General features: G+C 39.7%; 1 protein-coding gene across 3 annotated transcripts in view; it reads left to right on the top strand.

Moving 5' to 3' along the window:
• The window catches only part of GLRA2 (glycine receptor alpha 2), a 157690-nt gene that overhangs the window by 63527 nt on the left and 74539 nt on the right, over positions 1-19624 (top strand). For all 3 annotated transcript variants that reach the window (XM_081125441.1, XM_081125439.1, XM_081125440.1), the window contains 3 exons: positions 1467-1549; positions 4404-4541; positions 6308-6522. In XM_081125441.1, the coding sequence (XP_080981567.1) occupies positions 1467-1549; positions 4404-4541; positions 6308-6522 (436 nt within the window). The remainder of the gene's footprint in view (positions 1-1466; positions 1550-4403; positions 4542-6307; positions 6523-19624) is intronic.

Below are 19624 nucleotides of genomic sequence, written 5' to 3'. Positions count from 1 at the left end.
ATAATAAAGAGTAAAAACAAAATATGAATCATCCTACTAACCAAAAATATCTACTCTTGATATAGTGTTGTGCTTATCTCCAAGAATGAGAATATATTTTTACAAAACTGAGATGGCACTGCACTGTTTTGTATCTTGCTTTTCCTAATCACTGTTGTATTTTAACTAGTTTGAAGATTGTCAGCATAGATTCTTTGTCTAATCTCACTTCAAATCCTAAAAGTCTTTAGGATTTGAATGTCACTAATTTTTTGTTTCATCTTATATAGAATGTATAAAATGAAGCAGAGAGGAAAAAAAGGGGGGGGGGAAGAGAACCAGTAGGGGAGAGTGAGAATGAGCATGCCAGCAAGGGAGAGTTTCGGTTACAGCGCCACAGTCACAAGGGTCTATGGATATAAAAGGTTTTTCGGAGAAAATAAACAGGAATTGGTGCAGTGAACTTGAGAATCACAGGGATGCTGGTATTGGAGATAAATGGGAATAAACATCATTTTATCCCATCCCATCGCTTGACAAGGAGATGAGTGTTTACCAAGTTTAAGGTCATGCTTAGGGGACAGAGACAGTCTGACGCATGACTGGGAAGGGCCCCCAGATATGCTGAGTCTCTTCCTTAATTTCCTTCTTGAGCTGGAGCCATAGGTGGCACCATCTCCTTGAGGACTAGAGGAGGAAATGGTGGGACAGATGGCGGCTCACACAATATCCGGATGATATAGGCTTGGTCAGAGCCCACGGGGGCTCAGAAAAGTTAAGGCAAAAGGGAGGGGGAGCAGAGTAGCCCTCTTGGATGCAGAGAGATGAAGACTACGTACAAGCCACTATCCTGAAATGTTTCTCTTTCAGCTCAAGGATTATGGGCTCCATATTTGTCAAAATTCTCGAATGAATGCTACAATATAGTGTTAACTCACCCACATAAGTTAGCAAATGGAAAGACACTGGAGTCAACATTTGCTCATCTGATGGAAGGAGAACTTATACTCCATCACAACCAAATATGCTTATCACATCCTTTATTGTCACCGAAGCAAAGTCCACCCGTCCAAAGTATAAATCTAAAACAGTATAAACTTTATGTATTTTGGACAGCATTATGGGTAAGAGCCCATTGTCTTCATTATGTTATTTTTCAATGCTCTTGTTGAATCTAGAATAAGCTTGTGGCCAGTACCACTGGGGAGGTAGGAGTCAGAGTTTGGAAGATGGGAAATAGAAAGTAGGGGGTTACAATGAAATTTATATTATTTTTAAAATTTACCTATGATGGTAAATTTACCTATGATGGTAAATTTTAAAAATAAAAAGCGTTGCCCTGCGTGACAGCTTTGATTTCATTATTTGAATCAATGTCACTTTGTTTTAATATCAAATGTATTTTTGGTTTGTTTCTCAAGAATCAGACCTCACAAATTTAAAATGTACTTTTTAAAAATATTTTTTTTGTTTTTGTTTTTGCTAAGGCTCACTTTGACCTTATCCTGTCCCATGGACTTGAAGAATTTTCCAATGGATGTCCAGACTTGTACAATGCAGCTGGAGAGTTGTAAGTCACCGCTGTTGAAATGACTGCCTGCTTGTTTTAATCAATAACCTAGTCTTCTTAGTGTGTCATTAAGGAGAAAACACCTATAAGTCTCATTCTCTACCTACTTACCAACTCCCAAGATCCTAATGAAAGGGCAAGCAGAAGTGTATGTGCATGTCTCATACCTAATAGACAATCTTTCAAAGTAAAATGCCAAATAACTCACCTTCCTCAAAAACATGCCTGATTGAATAAGCTATTCTTTGAAATGATCATGTCTCCTGGGAAAATTAAGATTATTAGTCATTCAAGCTCCATAATGAATTTCTCTCTAATCAGAAAATTGTATTTCTATCTTATGCTCATATAGACCATTACCCTAACGGAATTTTGGCGGGGGGGATAATTGATTTGAGGACAAGATACAGGAGCCTTAGTCAGAGGATGCAAAACTGAGGGGCCTAAGGTGATACGGGATAAGAGGCATCTCCCCCAGGTGGGCGGAGAATACATAAAGGCATGGTGACGAAGGAGAAATGCTATCTACTTTGTCCCCTTTGTGCCCTAGCCGTGATGCACTGAAATCTTTGACACATGCCATAAGCTGCCAAAGCCTCCAAGGTAATGGGATGCTCAGTCAAGAGACATGAAATTTTTTTCTGGCTTGCTCTGTCAGTGTCTCTGTTTGTAAAATGTCGAGAATAATAAGTCCTACTGACCCATGGGGATGTTAGGAGATTTAATGAGGCAAGAGCAAGGAAGTACTTTTAACTTCTTGGTTTAGAAAAATAATAAAAAATAAAAAAGATATCAACTATTATTAAAAAAAGAGGCAGTGCCAGGGTTTCCTCCTGATCATTTAAAATCACCACAAACTTCCCTTGAAACTTCCTACAGAAATAAACAAAATAATGAAATGTCTTTGTTTTAAGAAGTTGTCAGGGATAAAATGAGAATTTCTGATTGACAATAAAAGTTATGGATTCTTTTTCCCCCAATAGCCCCTTCTCTCTTTGTTTTTTTAAATATATATATATTTAAAATATATCTTTATTGACTTCAGAGAGAGGAAAGGAGAAGGAGAGAGAGACAGAAACATCAATGATGAGAGCGCCATTGATCGAGCCCGCAACCCGGGCCTGTGCCCTGACCGGGAGTCGAACCCCGATCGCCTGGATCCTAGGTCGATGCTCAACCGCTGAGCCACGCCCGGCCGGGCAATAGCCCCTTCTCTTGAGAAGAAATTAAGAAAAACTTTTTCTTACACAACAATTCCTTCTTTGTGTCTTCTCTACTGCTCCAAACTCATCCCCGCCTCAGCCCAACACTTACGTTCTCTATAAAACAGCGAACATAGGTGTCATCTGAGGCTCCTCCAAGGCTTAAAAAACTCCAATTAGTAAATATGGTTGGTCCTTGCAGGACCTAGAAGCAGTAAAATCAAAGAAGCGGTAATGTGTTTGCCACTAACTTTGAACGTGAAGGGTAGAAACTACCCTTTACTTTTCTACCCTCTCATTACCGCCTCCTTGCCCGCCTCTTTACCTGTTCTGCCTGCTCTGGGCTGGGTCTTCAGGAAAGACCAGAATATTGTGGCGGCCAACAGGAAGCTCACCAGGCAAGGATGTGGGGGTTTTATGAGCTGCTTCTGTTTGTTGGAAATGCCCAGCTTCTCATAGAGCATTGCAATAGGGCTGGCCATTCTCTCTGTAGACCATCAATGCTTGCACAGGGTCCTCTTTGTAATTTCTTGCTTTCCATATTATTTTTTGGCTTTGAATGGAAAAGGTGGTCCAAAGAAAGAGGAAAGGAGATTCCAATGCCAACTGACTTTGCCATTGATTCTGGGTAGCGTTGGTGAGTCACTAAGTTGTAGTAAACAATTATAAGAATCTATAAACTTAATAAACATGCTGAGGTTTTTGGCCAATCAAAACCTCACATAATATTCCTTGTACTCGTCACTCTCATTTTACAGTTCAATTATCACAAAGGGAGAGGAGAAATGACATCTGAAGGAAGAGTAGCCTTCATTTCTGGGGTGCATAAAGATCCAGAAGCACTTTATACTTAATGACCTAGTTAACAGGAGCTTGGAGGCTAAGAGCTAACTTTGGTTTAGTAAATTGATAACAATCTTACTTTGGATGGTTCAAGAGTCATATAACAATATGATCTTATATAGAGAGAATGTTTTACTTCATATTAATCATTGAGATGAGTGGACCCATTTAGTGAGACACAAGCACAAATGAATATGCTTGATTTGCATGTTCTGCAACTTCCTCTTAGGTCACCTGCCTCTAGCCTTCTCCACTTGCTAAAGTAACTAAGGATTGACCGTAAGGACTTTAACCTAAGCTTTCTGAAAACAAAGTTAATACACCTTAGGAGAGGGGCCAAGTTGCAATGGGAATGTTTTAGGCCTGTGGTGAATTCATTCTCACTTAAAAAAAATGTTTTTCATTTGGAATACTAAGGCTAGCACCATGAATTGTGTTGTCTTAATTGGTTTGCCACTGACAGAACTCTTTCAAGTAAAGACAGTCTCCAAATGGTTTTATGTTGGTTTACTTATTTGTTCTTCAGAAAGATTTAGTGAAGAAAGCAGAAGAAAATGGATTTTATAGATTCCATTCTGTCATTAAACAGAAAGAAATCATTCAGAAATAGCTTGCTGTGTTCAATTTCTTTGGCTCCAGTGACATGTAGTTGTCATGATGATTGCAGCTATTTTATTAAAAATGCTCTTCAACTTATTGAGCATGTGTCTGCTTTAGACGAGTTTCTTGTTTGTTTCTTTATATGGCTAGACTTTCAAGGTTTTTTGGAAAGATGCATTCAATTTTTCACTGTGATTTGTTTACTCCAGTTGGATACACAATGAATGACCTGATATTTGAGTGGTTAAGCGATGGTCCAGTTCAAGTTGCTGAAGGATTGACCCTGCCTCAGTTTATTTTAAAAGAAGAGAAGGAACTTGGCTACTGCACAAAGCACTACAACACTGGTAAGTTTTCTTTCAGTTGCTAAACCCAAGTAGGTTCCATCTGCAGCTCGGGTTATATATCCCATCACCTTAATTGCTGCATATTTACCAAGAAAATGGAGCTACAAGGCAAGGACCTGGACTTGGCTCCAAAGCCCCTCAAGATAAGATGCCCATACCCTCTGGAATAGGTCAGTGAGCAAAACAAATAATTTCTCCAAAACAGACAGAGAAGGAAGAGATTTGGGAATCTCCTGCTGTTTTCTTGCTGACCATCTGCTGTCAAATGAGTCTGAGAAGAGGTGTACAAGGCCTTTAAGTGATGCAGGAAACATATAATGTCTGGCCAGTTCCTGGCATCCACTTTTGACATGGGACCTGCAGGTCTGTATTAGTGGAAGTGAAGAACAATAACATAGGTCACTGTAAACCCAGAAACACAGCTGTTGTACTTTCCAGTGCTGGACAATAATAGGAGTTTGGATGAAAATCAGCTGGCGGGAATTCAACTGGCTCTAAAGATATGCATTGTCAGTAGTGCTGACAGACACATGGGGCAGAGGGAGAATCTGAGTCGGTAGTAACAGTAGGCATCTGCTGTTACCTGGAAGATTATGCCTGCCCAGTAAAGTTGATGGCTTTTCACATGAATGTCCCAGTTTTGATATCCCACAAGCTGACTGTAGGCAGGCAACTGAGACATGATGGTTTGTTCAGTGACTGCTCCAGGTCCCTTGCTGAGTAGAATGGTCCATAAACACTTGTTTTAGCTGTCAGCGGTGCTTCTATGAAGTAACTAAAACCTGATTCCAAGGCGTTCCTCCTGACCAAGGAGAATCCAACCCTATCTCTTATAATTTGTGTGGACTAAGCCAAATTACATTCTGGGGCTCTAACTTCAAGCCAATTAAAGAGGGGAAAAGTGGCAAGGGGAAGTAACATCTATTTCTTAGTAGTATATAAAAAGGTTTTTTAAAATTTATCTTTACTGTAGGAAGTATTACAGATGTCCCCTTTTTTGCCACCATTGACTCTCTCCACCCCACTTCCACCCCTCCCCCAGGCCTTCACAGCACTACTGTCTGCGTCCATGGGCAATGCATATATGCATATAAGGTCTAAGGTTATGAACTCTTTTTTATTGGCAGCGTAATGTTGTAAACCAATTCTAGGAATATTGTAAATGTCCTCAAGCAAATACGCAAAAGGCTAAGAAAGTTTTACAATGACTAGAATATATGCATGGCTGATACAAATATATATTTTTCTCTTGCTACTGAGAACTCAAAACTAAATACATGATTATTCAAATACTTTGGGAAGCCGATGTGAACTTTACTACTTTGGAGGGAATGGTTTCAAATATTACATAGTTCATGTGATATATTATATATTTTATGCTGTATACTATACGCTATACATATATGCTATAGGTTATATATTATAAGCCCACACAATATGAATATTTTATTTCCACTGGTCAGTTTATGACAGTCTTGCAAATTCTGAAGTTCTGTCTAAATAATCAAGCTGCAGAAAAGCACAGATTTGAAAATTAAATATCCCACATGGTTTTGGTCCAGTGACTCTTGAGATCACTCATTCTCATACTGTCATTTCTATTACTAGTTAATTTAGAAAAGAGCTCAATTGCTTATGTAGGGTGAGCATTTTGTGAAATCTTCCAAATCCATCTGTAATACTCTTATTTTTTAAATAAAGTGGGAGTCTGTAATAGGAAAGATAACTTCAAATTGGATTTTAAATCATCATTTCTTGCCTTCCAGGGAAGTTTACCTGCATTGAGGTGAAGTTTCACCTGGAACGCCAGATGGGATATTATTTGATCCAGATGTACATCCCAAGTCTCTTGATAGTCATTTTGTCCTGGGTCTCCTTTTGGATAAACATGGACGCAGCCCCTGCCAGGGTTGCACTGGGCATTACCACGGTTTTGACGATGACTACCCAGAGTTCAGGTTCCAGGGCATCTCTGCCAAAGGTAAGAGATCTCCTCACTTGACAACAAGTGATCCTGAGAAGTTTGTCAAAGGTTTCATAGGCTGGAGGATTAGGGGAAAACAGAAATGTTTGCCATCCTGTGACACTGTTGGAGATGCAAATGCAATAAGAGAATGAAGGAATGAGTTTGAGATTATTAGAGCTCTGAGGACATGGGGCAACTTCATAATCAGATCAGTTGGGGGAAAGGGGAATGAGCGATGAGAGAGAGGAGGAATGAGTGGAGGCAGAAACACTGCTCAGGAATTCTGTCTAAGAGGCCTTGAGTGCTTTTGGCGTCATGTTGTTTATGAGCCATGAAGCTTGCAGGAATTGAAGTAAGATTGATGCAACTTATGCTGTATCGTCAACTATTTATTGGTGACGTTATTACGATTCGTACGCTCAGTAAAGTCACTTACAGTAATAAAAGTATGAATTAAGCTCCTTGAAGTTTACACAGAAAAGTCATCTCAATGAGTATATGTGTGTGTGTATGTGTGTATATATATATATACATATATATATGTATGTATATATATATGTGTATATATATATATAAATAAAAGAATATATATATATATATTTATATGAAAATATATTATGGTGCAACAAATCAGATACATGAATCTCTGTTATGCCTTAATTTACCATAATGACTGATATACTACCATTTTCAAGTGACATAGTTGCCTAGAGAAGGATCAGTGGAATCCTCTAAGGTGGTGGAAATTCTGGCAACAGCAGGAGACTGACAGAGAAGTGTGGGGTGGATATTAGGGACACATAGACGTTTTGTGGCAAGTCAAGTAATAATCCATAATGGCTGCATAATCTATTTTTATGTAAGGCAGCCCCTCTGCATTTGTAAATATTGCTTAAGTAATGATATATACCCAGCTTGTGAAATGCCCCAGTCCTCTAGGAGTGTGCCTCTGTGTTTCCCCTTCATTGAGTACATTGAGGCACTGACTTCAATTTGGCAGGAGTGTGGGTTCAATTTAGTATTCAGTGTATAGTGCCTCATACTGGTTGAGCAGTCTCTCCAAAATGAAGTTCCAAAAAAGAACTGAGATGTAATCCCATATCTTTGCTGACTTGAGCTTATGTTTAGTTGTGCTGCATTTCACATGATGAGAAATATTACATCGTGTTCCACATTATCGCCTAAGTTGGAAGATACAGTGACATATGAAGGAGGTTTGTGGCTATAATGGAGATGAACTGGATACTGGGAAAATAGTTATATGAACTATTCAAGTGCCATGCCTCCAAAGATAAATATTAGATTTTGTATGCTAAAAGAGAAAGAAATAGATCTGTCTCTGAAAGTTTTATTTTCTAGAAAAGTACAAAGTACCTGTGCCGTATTTCTATTGGACTATAGATGTCAAAAATACTAACTCTTTTTTCAGCTACATAATCACAAATCAATTTTTCCTAATAGAAATTCTAATCCACACTGTGCCCCCTCCCAAACTGGTTCATTTGCTTATTTCTCTTTAGTTATTAGTTACTGCCATCACTTCATGCCATGCCATTAAAACCCAGGATGCACAACCATTTATCTTACAATTTAATAGACAACTAAAGTATTGGTGACAAATTGTAAGCAGATAATGTAAAAAAAAAAAGACATTTCGCTTCCAACCACTTATTGCTATGAAAACAGTAGCCATTTATTTTCAAAATGGGAGCTTGAGTCTTTATAAATGTGTTATTCATTCTTAAAAGCTATTATGATTCTACATCAATGGTCAAAACTATTGCTAAATAAATGGTCACTGATCAGTGATCTTCATATATAGAGACAATCAGGAACCAAAAGAGGGTATAATCGAAAATCATTTTATACTGGGCTCTGAACTCATAGTGGTTATCTTTTTGCCATCAGCAGGTTTATCTTCCTACGTGTATTTTTCTTAGGCTATTATTAAACATGGTTGGCTCTCAGCTGACTGTGGAGAGATATGACTCATATGGATGACAGTGAGAAAGGAAATGGGATCAAAAGTGAGTCATGGAAAATAAAAAACTGACCATACACTTACACACACACACACACACACACACACACACACACACACATTTTAATTTATAAATACTGCAGTCCCTGAGCAGATGCTCCACTATGCTGATTATAAAGATGCTCCTGGGCCTATGGCAACACCCTTTACAGAGTAGGCATGCATACTGCACTTTAAAAGTAAGAATACTTGTTACAGAAAAAAATAGAAAAGAGAAAATATCATTAGTGTTAACCATTCAGTAAATACCTATTGTTAAGATTCTGGTGTATTTCCTTCCAGCCTTTTTTTTTCTTTCTATTAAAACTTGTAGGCAAACCCACACAAGGGCACACACAGGAAATTGAGATCAAACTTTTGCACAGTTCTATACTATTTCCCATAGCATTAAAAACCTATCATGAACATAATTTGTGATTACTTAATAATCTATCTGATATATTAATCATCATTTATTTTACCATCTTGGATATTTAGGATTTTCTTTTTTGTTTTTGTAATTATGATCATTATAACATATATGTATATATGAGTATTTGTATCTTACTGTGTTCTAGAAGACATACGTAAATATTTTTAAAATCATATTTAGCAGTGTAAAAAAGAAGGAACTAAGGATGATTAGAGTGACTGAGGGATGATCTGTGGTAAGACGTCCAATGAGATGTATGTTCCATTCAGACAAAAACTGTCTAGTTCATCATATTAACTTCAGTACCTAAAACAATGCGTTACTTAGACTAGGTAATGAAACATCCTCACTGAACAGATAAATAAATTAATGAATAGCCATGATCTCCCATGTGAGACCATGTAGAAGATAAAATAGACTTCAAGCAGACTCTACGGGGAAAATTTTTACAGAAAAATATTAGAGTTTTAATATATGGAAGAATCTCATAATAATATAACATATACTATAGAGGAATGGAATTTCTCTAAGGAAGTATGTCTCTCTCTCCAGAAGTTCTGAAGTTCACTTTGGGAAGTTAAGAATATAGCCACAAAATATATTTTCAAACACAAAATATATGAACCTTCACTTCACTCACCTTCTGTAAGCCTATTTACTCATTTCTAAAATGAGAATAATATTATCTACCACTTTCAAAAATTAAATGAGGATGCGATGAGGCATTGCTAATATAAAGTGTTCAGCCCACTCAATTCATTCAGGTTATTTTTGCTGTTATTGTTCCCTGTCCGTAATGTGATAGCAAATCCTGCTCCATGTGCTGGGAGGTTATATTAGAAGACTCCTGAAGGGCCTTCTGAATGAAGACACCATGTTCTTCGGATGGCCCATTTGGGTGTCACCATTCTGCCAATGAGAGGAGCCGATGTTTATCACATGCACGTGTGCACACGCACGTGAGTGTTTTTCACAGGTAGGCAGTTTATTAAATGAGTTAACCTCCAGAGGGGCTGAATAAGCAATGGCTTTGCTTTTCCCCCCAACTACTGCCATTAAACATCCTCAGTTGGTTCTGTTTTCTCTGCCCCTGGAGGACACTTCAGGAAGATTCTATAGATTCTCATTTACTACATGGCAGGCCATTAGACCCAGAATGAACAACCGTGTATTTTACAATTTAATAGTCAGCTAAAGTATTGGTGATATTTTAGGACAGTCCGTATCAGATTTTTTAAAAAATCATTTATCCTGAAACAAAACTTCAGACTCACACCCAACTCAATGGTCTTCCCCTCCCTTGCCCCAGCTCAGGCCTGACCTTTGGCTTGAAAATGTGCAGGGAGGTGTACACATTGTCTGTTCCTTCACAGTTCCTCCCCTTGATTTTCCAATTCTCTTCCCAACCCTGTTACTGACTCCAATACTGTTGAGGGCTGAGGGTAAAAGAGTGGGTGGAAAAAGGTTGTATGTGACTGACACTGTTGTATTCTAAGTCTTGCTTTCTCTTAATGGCAGGCCTCCAAATTCTAACCTTCCTGTGAGTTGAACCTGTGTTCTTTAAAGATTCCTGGGGTCCCACACACCATACCATTCCTAGATGAATAATGTACTCTCTGGCTGATGTCTTACAATCCCTTCTAAGCTATTGCCTCCTAGCATCATATCCCATGTAACTCCTTACTCCCAGGGTCTCCTTACCCAAGTAGGCAGCCCTCCTGGTTGATATGTTTTAAAGATGATTTCTATCTGGCTATCTTCCACACAATTTAGCTTGCCCACCAAGAACATGCATTCTTGCCTTACTGGACTACTACTCAGCTGTGAAAAAGGAGGAAATTTTACCCTTTGTAACAATATGGGTGAACCTGGAGAGCATTATGCTAAGTGAAATAAGCCAGTCAGAGAAAGAAAGTACCATATGATTTCACTTATATGTGGAATATAATGAATAAAATAAACTAACAAACAAAACAGAAACAGACTCATAGATAGAGAACTGAGTTACAGCTGTCAGAGGGGAGGAGGTTTTGGGGCTCGGTTAAACAGGTGAAGGGATGAAGGGAAAAAAACCTCTTAGATACAGATAACAGTACGGTGATTACCAGAGGGAAAAGGGGGGTGTGGGTAAGTAGAAGAGGTAAAGGGGGGATAAATGGTGACTTGACTTTGGGTGTAAAATACATAATACAATATACAAACAATGTATTATAGAATTGTACACCTAAAACCTATATAATTTTATTAACCAATGTCACCCCAATAAATTCAATTAAAACAAAAAAAGAAATAGTGGAAATGCATCTTAAATAACTGTTAACCCTTCTACCTTCACCTCACCATCTTGGATCTTCAGCTAGCCTACTTCCTTCAGGATTTATCCAGGCAAGAAAAAGATATTGGTGCTCACGTTTTCATACAAAACTCAAACTACTGAGGACACATGACAGGTTGTCCCAAGAACTCTTTTACTCTCTGATCTAGAGGAACTTGTTGGAATTTCAGCAGCTCGGCAAATATATGACATGTGGAAGACATGCCAATTTCTTCTCTTACAGGGGTGGATGTAAATAAGTCACCTTCTCCCCAACTTTAGGAGAGTAGGGAAAATGCCACAGCACTGTCAACATGCACACATTCCAGTACTTCACTTAATTCTTTTCAAATGTCTAGTCTTTTCTAATAATACAGGGTTTGGGGGTATAATGGTCTCTAAATAGCTTTTTCTTTCTTCTAGAAAGTCCTGCATACTGCATGCAAATATGCAGAGTTACCCTTAAGAGTGAGGCTTTAGACAAAATTATGAGACAACAAGAATATCCCATTTCCATAATGTTAAAATTATAAACAAACATACTTAATTTTAGAGTTTTATCCCTATGATGGAAAAGACCCCATTGATTTTGTCCATGTTTACATACCCTCCACTGGCAGAACACCTGGCTCATAGTAGGTGCTCAGTAAAGAGTTGATTCATTGAATGAATAAACGATGGTGAATAGACTTGTAGTCAAATGGTATTCCACATGTAATTTAATTGGCAATTCATTCATCCATCCATTTATTCAACTAACATTTATTAAATATCTTCTCTGTGCCATACATTATGCTAGGGGCTGGGGAAATCAACTATAAATAAAACATAATCCTTGCCCTCGGGGGCTTGTAATCTTGAAGGCCAAAGACAAATACTTGGAATGGTGATTATTAAACAATGTGGAACACAGTCACGCACCACATAACGGTTCACTATGTGATGGACCGTATCTATGACGGTGCTCCCATAAGATTATGAGACAGCTCAATTTCCTGTAAAAAATGGAAGGATATGTGGTTCAGGAGAAACTTTTTTTCTTTAATGGGAGCAATACCTGTGGGGCTTGGCAATGTATTCTTACAGCACCTCAATTTTGAATCCATAGATTACATCCAAATCAATCAACCAATGACCTGTTTCAATCACAGAGGAGCCTGTCTGCCCAGATCTACATATTCAGAAGGCTCTACAGCCCTCCCGTATCTAGTTTGATGGTGTTTAGAGTGCATGGCTGTAAATTCTTTGTTGAGGACCTAAGATCCTGTACAAGGACACAGGCCCACAGGAGCTACCCAAACACGTATTAAGTGCCATTGTCACTTCAGTAAAAGCTACTGTGGTAATGTGGAACCAGCCTGTCCCTGTGCTTTGGAAATACTTTTAGGCTGTAATGATGTAAAGCATAGATAATTTTAATTTCTTCCATCAATTCAATGCCAGAGAGAGCCTTCTGTGCCAGATGGGGTCAATGGAACCGAAAACAAATTTCCAAAGTCCAAATATAGGGTCCTCAGTTCTACACTCTCTCCATGTTAAACACCCTCCCTTTTTTTAAGTTAATACCACAAAGTTCCTTAATCTGACCACTGTTCCAACATGCAATAGCCAAAACCACATGACCATGACTGTCCTATGTTCCTTTAATTTCTCCATTTTGATTTTCTTATTCCTATTGACCCTCGGGCCACCTTTCACTCCCTCCTGACAGTCACTGTTATGGTGATCTATGCCTTATTGATAACTTAAGATATGGAGAGGACGCCATCTTACTGGCAGAAAGTAGCAATGATTTGGAATGATTTCCAATGAAAGTGAAAAAAGAAAGTGCCAAAGCAGGACTGCATTTGAACATCAAGGAGACATGCATTACGACTACAAAAGAAATACACAACTTTAACACAGACCATGGAGACCTCTAAATTGTTAATTTTGTTTACCTTGGTTCAGTCATCAATTCAAATGGAGGCTGCAGCCCAGAAATAAGAAAGCTGAGACTTGGAAGGGCTGCAAAGGAAGAATTTGGAAAGATCACCAAGAGTAAAGATGTGTCATTAGAGACCAAGACAGATCTTCCACACGCTCATATCCCCAATTACTATGTACGGATGTGAAAGCTGGACAGTGAAGAAGGCTGATAGGAAAAAACTTGATTCATTTGAAATACGGTGTTGGAGGAGAACTCTAGAGATGCCCTGGACTGTCAGAAAGATGAAAAAGTGGGTCCTAGAGCAAATTAAACCTGAAACATCCCTGGAGGCAAAAATCACAAACCTAAAGCTGTCCTACTTTGGGCACATCATGAGAAGGCAGGATTCTTTGCAAAAGACAATAATGCTTGGAAAATGGAAGGCAGCAGGAAAAGAGGAAGACCAAATATGAGACGGATTGACTCCATAGAAGCAGACATAGGCAGGAGTCTGTAAGAGCTGGGCAGGGCTGGTGAGGACAGGACATTGTGGACATCACTCATTCCTACGCTCACCAGGAGTTGGAGCCAACTCGATGGCACATAAAAGCAATACGCCTTACCCAGCTAGTTTCTCCTCAATATTTCTAACCCATCCAGCCTACATCCCTGTTCATGGAGAAGCAGCGACAGCTTCAATATTCTATTAGCAACCCTGTCGGAAGGAAGCAGGCAGAAGGCTTGTGGGCCAGTGTTTATAAAGTCTATAGTAGTGCACAGTTATGTCCTACGCCGTCACATTCATTCACCACTCACTCACTGACTCACCCAGAGCAACTTTCCACCCTGCAAGCTCCATTTATGGTAAGTGCTCTCCATAGGCATACCATTTTTAAAAATCTCATATGCCATATTTTTACTGTACCTTTTCTATGTTTAGATACATAAATACTTACCATTGTTACACTTGCCTATAACATTCAATATACTAACATTTGTAGCCTAGGAGCAACAGACTATAGCACATAGCCCAGGTGTGTAGGAGGCTGTGTGAGTACACTGTGTGGTGTTCACATGACAAAATAGCCTAACATACATATCAGAATCTATCCCCGTCATTAAGCACACAGGACTGTATAAGTACATCAAGAAAGATGCCTAACCTATTAAATGGAGGGGAAGGGAGAGAGGAGGAGGGAGCAAGAGAGGGAGGGAGAGAAGGAGCAGTGTTAGGAAATAGGCCTGAAGGAGGTAGCCTGAGCTGGATCTGTAAAGCAGATTAAATAGTTGAAGTAGGAGGAGGTAAAGGTCATTCCAGGCAATGGGGACTTCTTACTCATATTTGGGCTACACTCATAAAATAAGCTTTCCTAGAAGACTACCTGGGCAGGTTTCCAACATGCTTCACAAATTTTAAACACATTTCAAGTAAGAAACCTGTGTTTATTGATTCCAAGTTAATATCCTGCCTTCCTGCCAACCAAAGGTTTTTGTGGATTTTGCTTTGTTTGGTTTGGTTTTGTTTGGTTTGGTTTTCAGAAGTTCAATCTCTTCCCTAAATACAGGAAAATGAAATACCAGCATGTCTGTTCCATAGATACCACCCCATTTGAAGCTATAAAACTAGTTTTTAAAATATACATCTCTACCGCCCTGGCCAGTGTGGCTCAGCTGGTTGAGCACTGCGCCGTGCACGAAAAGGTTGCTGGTTTGAGTCCGTCAGGGCACGTGCCCGGGTTGTGGGCTTGATCCCCAGGGACAGGGTGCGTGCAGAAGGCAGCTCATCTATGTTCCTCTCTCATCAATGTTTCTCTCTCCCTCTCCATTCCTTTCTCTCTAAAGAACAATAAAAACATCTTATATATATACACACACACACACACACACACACACACACACACACACACACATCTGCCAACCTCCAAGAAACTGTTCAGCTGACGATGTTCTAACCATGTGGAGCATAAAGCCCCTAGTGGCCGACTAAAGGCTGGGTGTACCGTTGTCTTCCTGCCACACAGGGCTACATATCAGGATGAATGGAACAGAAGGCTGTGAGATACCAGGCGGGCTTTGAATGTGGCCAGACAGGGTTAAAGAATTATTTTCCTTTACTCTGTTTGTTCTTATGGCTGAATGGGCCGTGGGCACTCCTAAGTGTGTCTTGAGTCCTCATTTGTGGCTGCAGCCCAGATACTGTGAAAGTGAGAGTGAGCATCGGTAGGAGACAGCTGGGATGACACAGTGCACAGGTGACTCTGACAGGTCCATAATCGTGTCACGGAGCAAGGATCCAGAGGCATCTTTAGCCATTATTAACTGAGATGCCCTATTTCCTATAGAAGAAAATGTCCCCTCACATCTCAGCCATCTGGTCAACTAAGACCAGCTGGACCATTTCAAGCAGCCACGAGACCCAGGACAGCGTGGAATTTAAAGCCGAAGAGGACACAGTTCTGCCGCATCTGATCTTCATTCCCCGTGAGAATGTTTCGATCTAGAGTCTGCAGCAGGAGAAACTATGAGAGCAGGAAGACTGAAAGCCACGGAAGTTCTGCAGTAAGGATCTGATGTCTGTTTTAACTCTAAAAAAGAGAGATAATTGCTCCTTGAATCAGCTACATCCCAGCTAATTAGAATGAATTTCCTAGGTCAGATTGGTGCTTCTGAAAGGGGTTGGCAAACTTTTTTGTACTGTAAAATCAGAATGCCACTAAGCTCTTGGATCAAAGATTAGAAAGTCAGAAAGCCCAAGCTTTGGCAAACTGATCTGCAGGCCAGCTTGCTTTATAGCCAGATGTCTGCATATGTGGGAGACTTCACAAACTTCCCTCTGACATTTCCCAAGCCACAGCAAATTGAAGAGTCATTGATGTAGTGAGTGTGTGAGAAAAATATGCAAAGAGATGACGTGGGTGAATTCTCTCGGGACAGAGCTGCAGCACTAGTGGCACTTTAGTTCAAGGATGTTGCTGACAGCCTTTACAGGGTAGCTGACAGTCACAGAACCTACTGAGGCTGTGCTTCTGCTCAAGTCCTGGTAAGGCTCATAAATTTGGGGGGGATAGCATTTGGAGGCTCAGGGTAATTTCAAACTCTCTTTCCATTTCATTACAGCCTAAGTGGCTTCAGTTCCTATAACTGCCACATGGTGAGAAAAAAATGAACTATTATGCGGCATGTATTACATACTCACAATATAGACACAAAGAAGCAAAACTTCTGTCCTTAAGAAGACTGATGCATAGATAAAAATAGAACATTTTAATTCAGTAAACTAAGGGCAATACAGTAGTTTGTGCGTGTGTGTGTTTACAAAAATGACTGTAAAGTTCTCTCTATATCCATACCCTTTGGGTAATAGCCCTCTCCCACATTGACTGTCAACTTGGCCGTATGATTTGCCTTGGCCAATGGGACAATGACAAATATGACATAAACAGAGACTTGAAAAAAGCTTGTATATTGTAGTTAGCTTTCTACTGTTGCTTTTGGGCTCCCAGGAACACAACCAAGTGAATACCGCCAGGCTAGCCTGTTCAACGATGAGAGACACATAGCCCAGTTATTTCAGTTTCCAAGATGACAGCCAGTTAACCACACTTCCTTACTCACTGCTCCACATACTGGTCTCCTTGCTGCTTCCTGAGTATGCCAGGCACATGCTGTCATTCCTGGGCCTTTGCAATGACTGCTCTCTGTACCTGGAAAGCTCTGCCCCAGATATTCACATGACCAACTTCTTCTCCTTTTCCAAGTCTTTATTGAAATCTCACCTTTTCAATAAAGCCTGCTCTGGCCATTATTACTTCACCATGACTCAGTAACACCTGGGCCCGAATCAACTTTTCAATGTTTTGTTTGTTTCACCACTGTACTTCATCACCTTATAGCAACACCATGATTTATATCAAACTCTACTATGGATTATGTTTATTGTACATTGTCTATTTACCTTAGCTTGACTTTGAGCTCCATGAAGGCAAACATCTTTACCTGGGTTGCTTCCTATAACAGCATCTAGCCTATAGTATATGCTCAATAAATGTTTGTTGAATGAATGAATGAATGAATGAATGAATATATCTCTAAAGTCTAGTCACTGAGAAAAATCCATCTAAGCTTTCTCTAGAATACCTTAACTAGCTGTTCTTTACCACAGAGAATCCTGGCTGCCTACATTATGTTACTCTAACATAATAACACTTTTATGAAGTTACACTTCTCTGACTGCATCAGGTAGTGTATTCATTTTTCTTTGATAGCTATCTTTATAGGCAACCTACCCAAAGAAATAAGAATAATAAGACAGCAATGGTTTAGATGAGAGGGTATCCAGACAGGCTATTTTATCTCCTTTCGGCTTCCTCAGCACTGTCACAACTCTTTTGGAGGTTTCTCAGTGTGCCAATGCAAGTGGCCATTTCCCCTTACTGCTCCTCCAGTTTGTTTGGATCCAGTCATACTTTTAAATTCTGATAAACGCATCCAGAGGTTTCCTCATCTGAGCTCTCTACAGTCACTCCAGGCCAGAGGTGTAGCCTCACACTCTTCCATGGGAGCCCAAGCATCAGAAAATGCCCCCTTTTCTTTACCTAACAAAAACCAAGTGCTTTTTCGTTTTTCTCTGATTTTAATGTGTTATCAAAGACTATCTGGGCATTTGAAGCTTAGAATCTCTTTGGACTTGAGAAGCCATGAGCTTCAATCTGAAGCAAATCATTTTCCATCCCTCACAGAAAAGGAGGGAGACCCCAGTTTGCTTTCCAACAAAACCAGAATGTCAAAATATTTTCCAAATTACACATGAACTGATCTTATAAAATCTAAAATTTTTGTGTTGTTAGCAGAAGAGGGGGCCTCAGCAATCCTGTTAGGGATGGAAAAACTGATGACTATGAAGGTTCATTTACTTCTCATTTTTGAAGATCTGCTTGAAGTAGACGCCACTTCTTACAGGAAGCCCTCATGAATCTCCATCAAATGTAAATGGCCCCTCTCCCTTCTTGGCATCCATGGCATTTTTTGGTCTTATATCGATCACTGTATTCCAATATGTGGCTTAATGATCAGGTCCCACGTGTACTTGCCCTAATATATTATAAACTCCTTGCAGAGAGGACCAAGTATTGCTCAATTCTGCATGACCCATGTCACTTACATAGAAGATACTGTTGAAGTACTATAAGGGGACCACATTCAATGGTTCCTGATGTTCCGTGATCAGCACAAGAATTACTGCTGGAGCTTACTTAGCCTCATAAGGAAATGTTACTAAAGCTGGGGAGGGGGGGGTGTCTCAACCTTTGCTGCACATTATAATCACGTGAGAAGATTTTAAAGTTTTTCTAGACCACAAATTAAATTGACTATCTGGCAGTAGGGTCCAGACACTGGAAGTTTTTAAAGTAGCCCGGGTGATTTAATGTGTAGCCATGGCAGAAAACTGTGGCTCTAAATTTTGTTGTTGCCTGGAGAATTGTTTTCATTGTATTTATAATGTACCTGAATATATATTCATTTAAACTTCAAAACAACACTATGAACTAGATACTATTATAATCCTCAGTTTGTAGATGAGGACACTAAGGCGCGGAGGTGTTAAGTGACTTGCTAAATTCACACAGAGCTAGACCTTGAGGCAGGCAGTCTGCTCTGAGCTGGCTGATCAATCACTATTCCACGCCAGCTTTCAGAGTTAACAGTTACTGAGTTCCTGCTACATCCCTGGCACTGTATGAAATAAATCTTTTTCATGGGTTATCTCACAGCAAACATATGAGGTAAGTACTACTCTGCATCACCAGTTTACAGGTAGGGAAACTGAACCCTATTTACGTTTCTATCGAGTGAAGAATCAAGATTCAAACCACTGGTCAATCCTTTTCATTTCCATCATTGCATGGCATTGTCCATACCATGCTAACTACAGGTTGAAGCTTTTGACTGTGAGATGCCCTTTCCCAGGCTCTGAAATCCCTGTCTTTTGTCCAGGCCTACAGCACGCACTGCGGATCATATGCAGTTGGCATGTCCGTTCATCATTTTGATGATGGCACAACGCGTGCCTGGCTCCCTTTCTCTCTCATATTAGGAATAACTGACAATGGCTCCCGAGGCTTCCATCACGCATCGGCCCTCCCCAGGCTTTCTATCGGAACGCCGTTGCTGTTTATTGCTTCTATCAGCTGTAGCCAATTTAACTATCATTTTCATCAACTCACATGTATGATTATGTTAAGAGCTCAGTCGGACGTACACCATTATGTATAATTTAATGGTAACTAAAAGGTTGAACAAGCGCAGATTGTGTGACGACCATTAACAATAAAATGGTTAACTGTGGTCTAGTCATACAATGAAATACGAGACGGAAACAAAAGTAACAACCGCAGTTACACATAACAGAGGTGACTCTCAAAGCAAATGCTGAGAAAAGTT

Source organism: Miniopterus schreibersii (assembly GCF_964146895.1).
Source record: "Miniopterus schreibersii genome assembly, chromosome: X".
Taxonomy (NCBI): Eukaryota; Metazoa; Chordata; class Mammalia; order Chiroptera; family Miniopteridae; genus Miniopterus; species Miniopterus schreibersii.
This window is presented reverse-complemented; position numbering and strand designations above follow the sequence as displayed.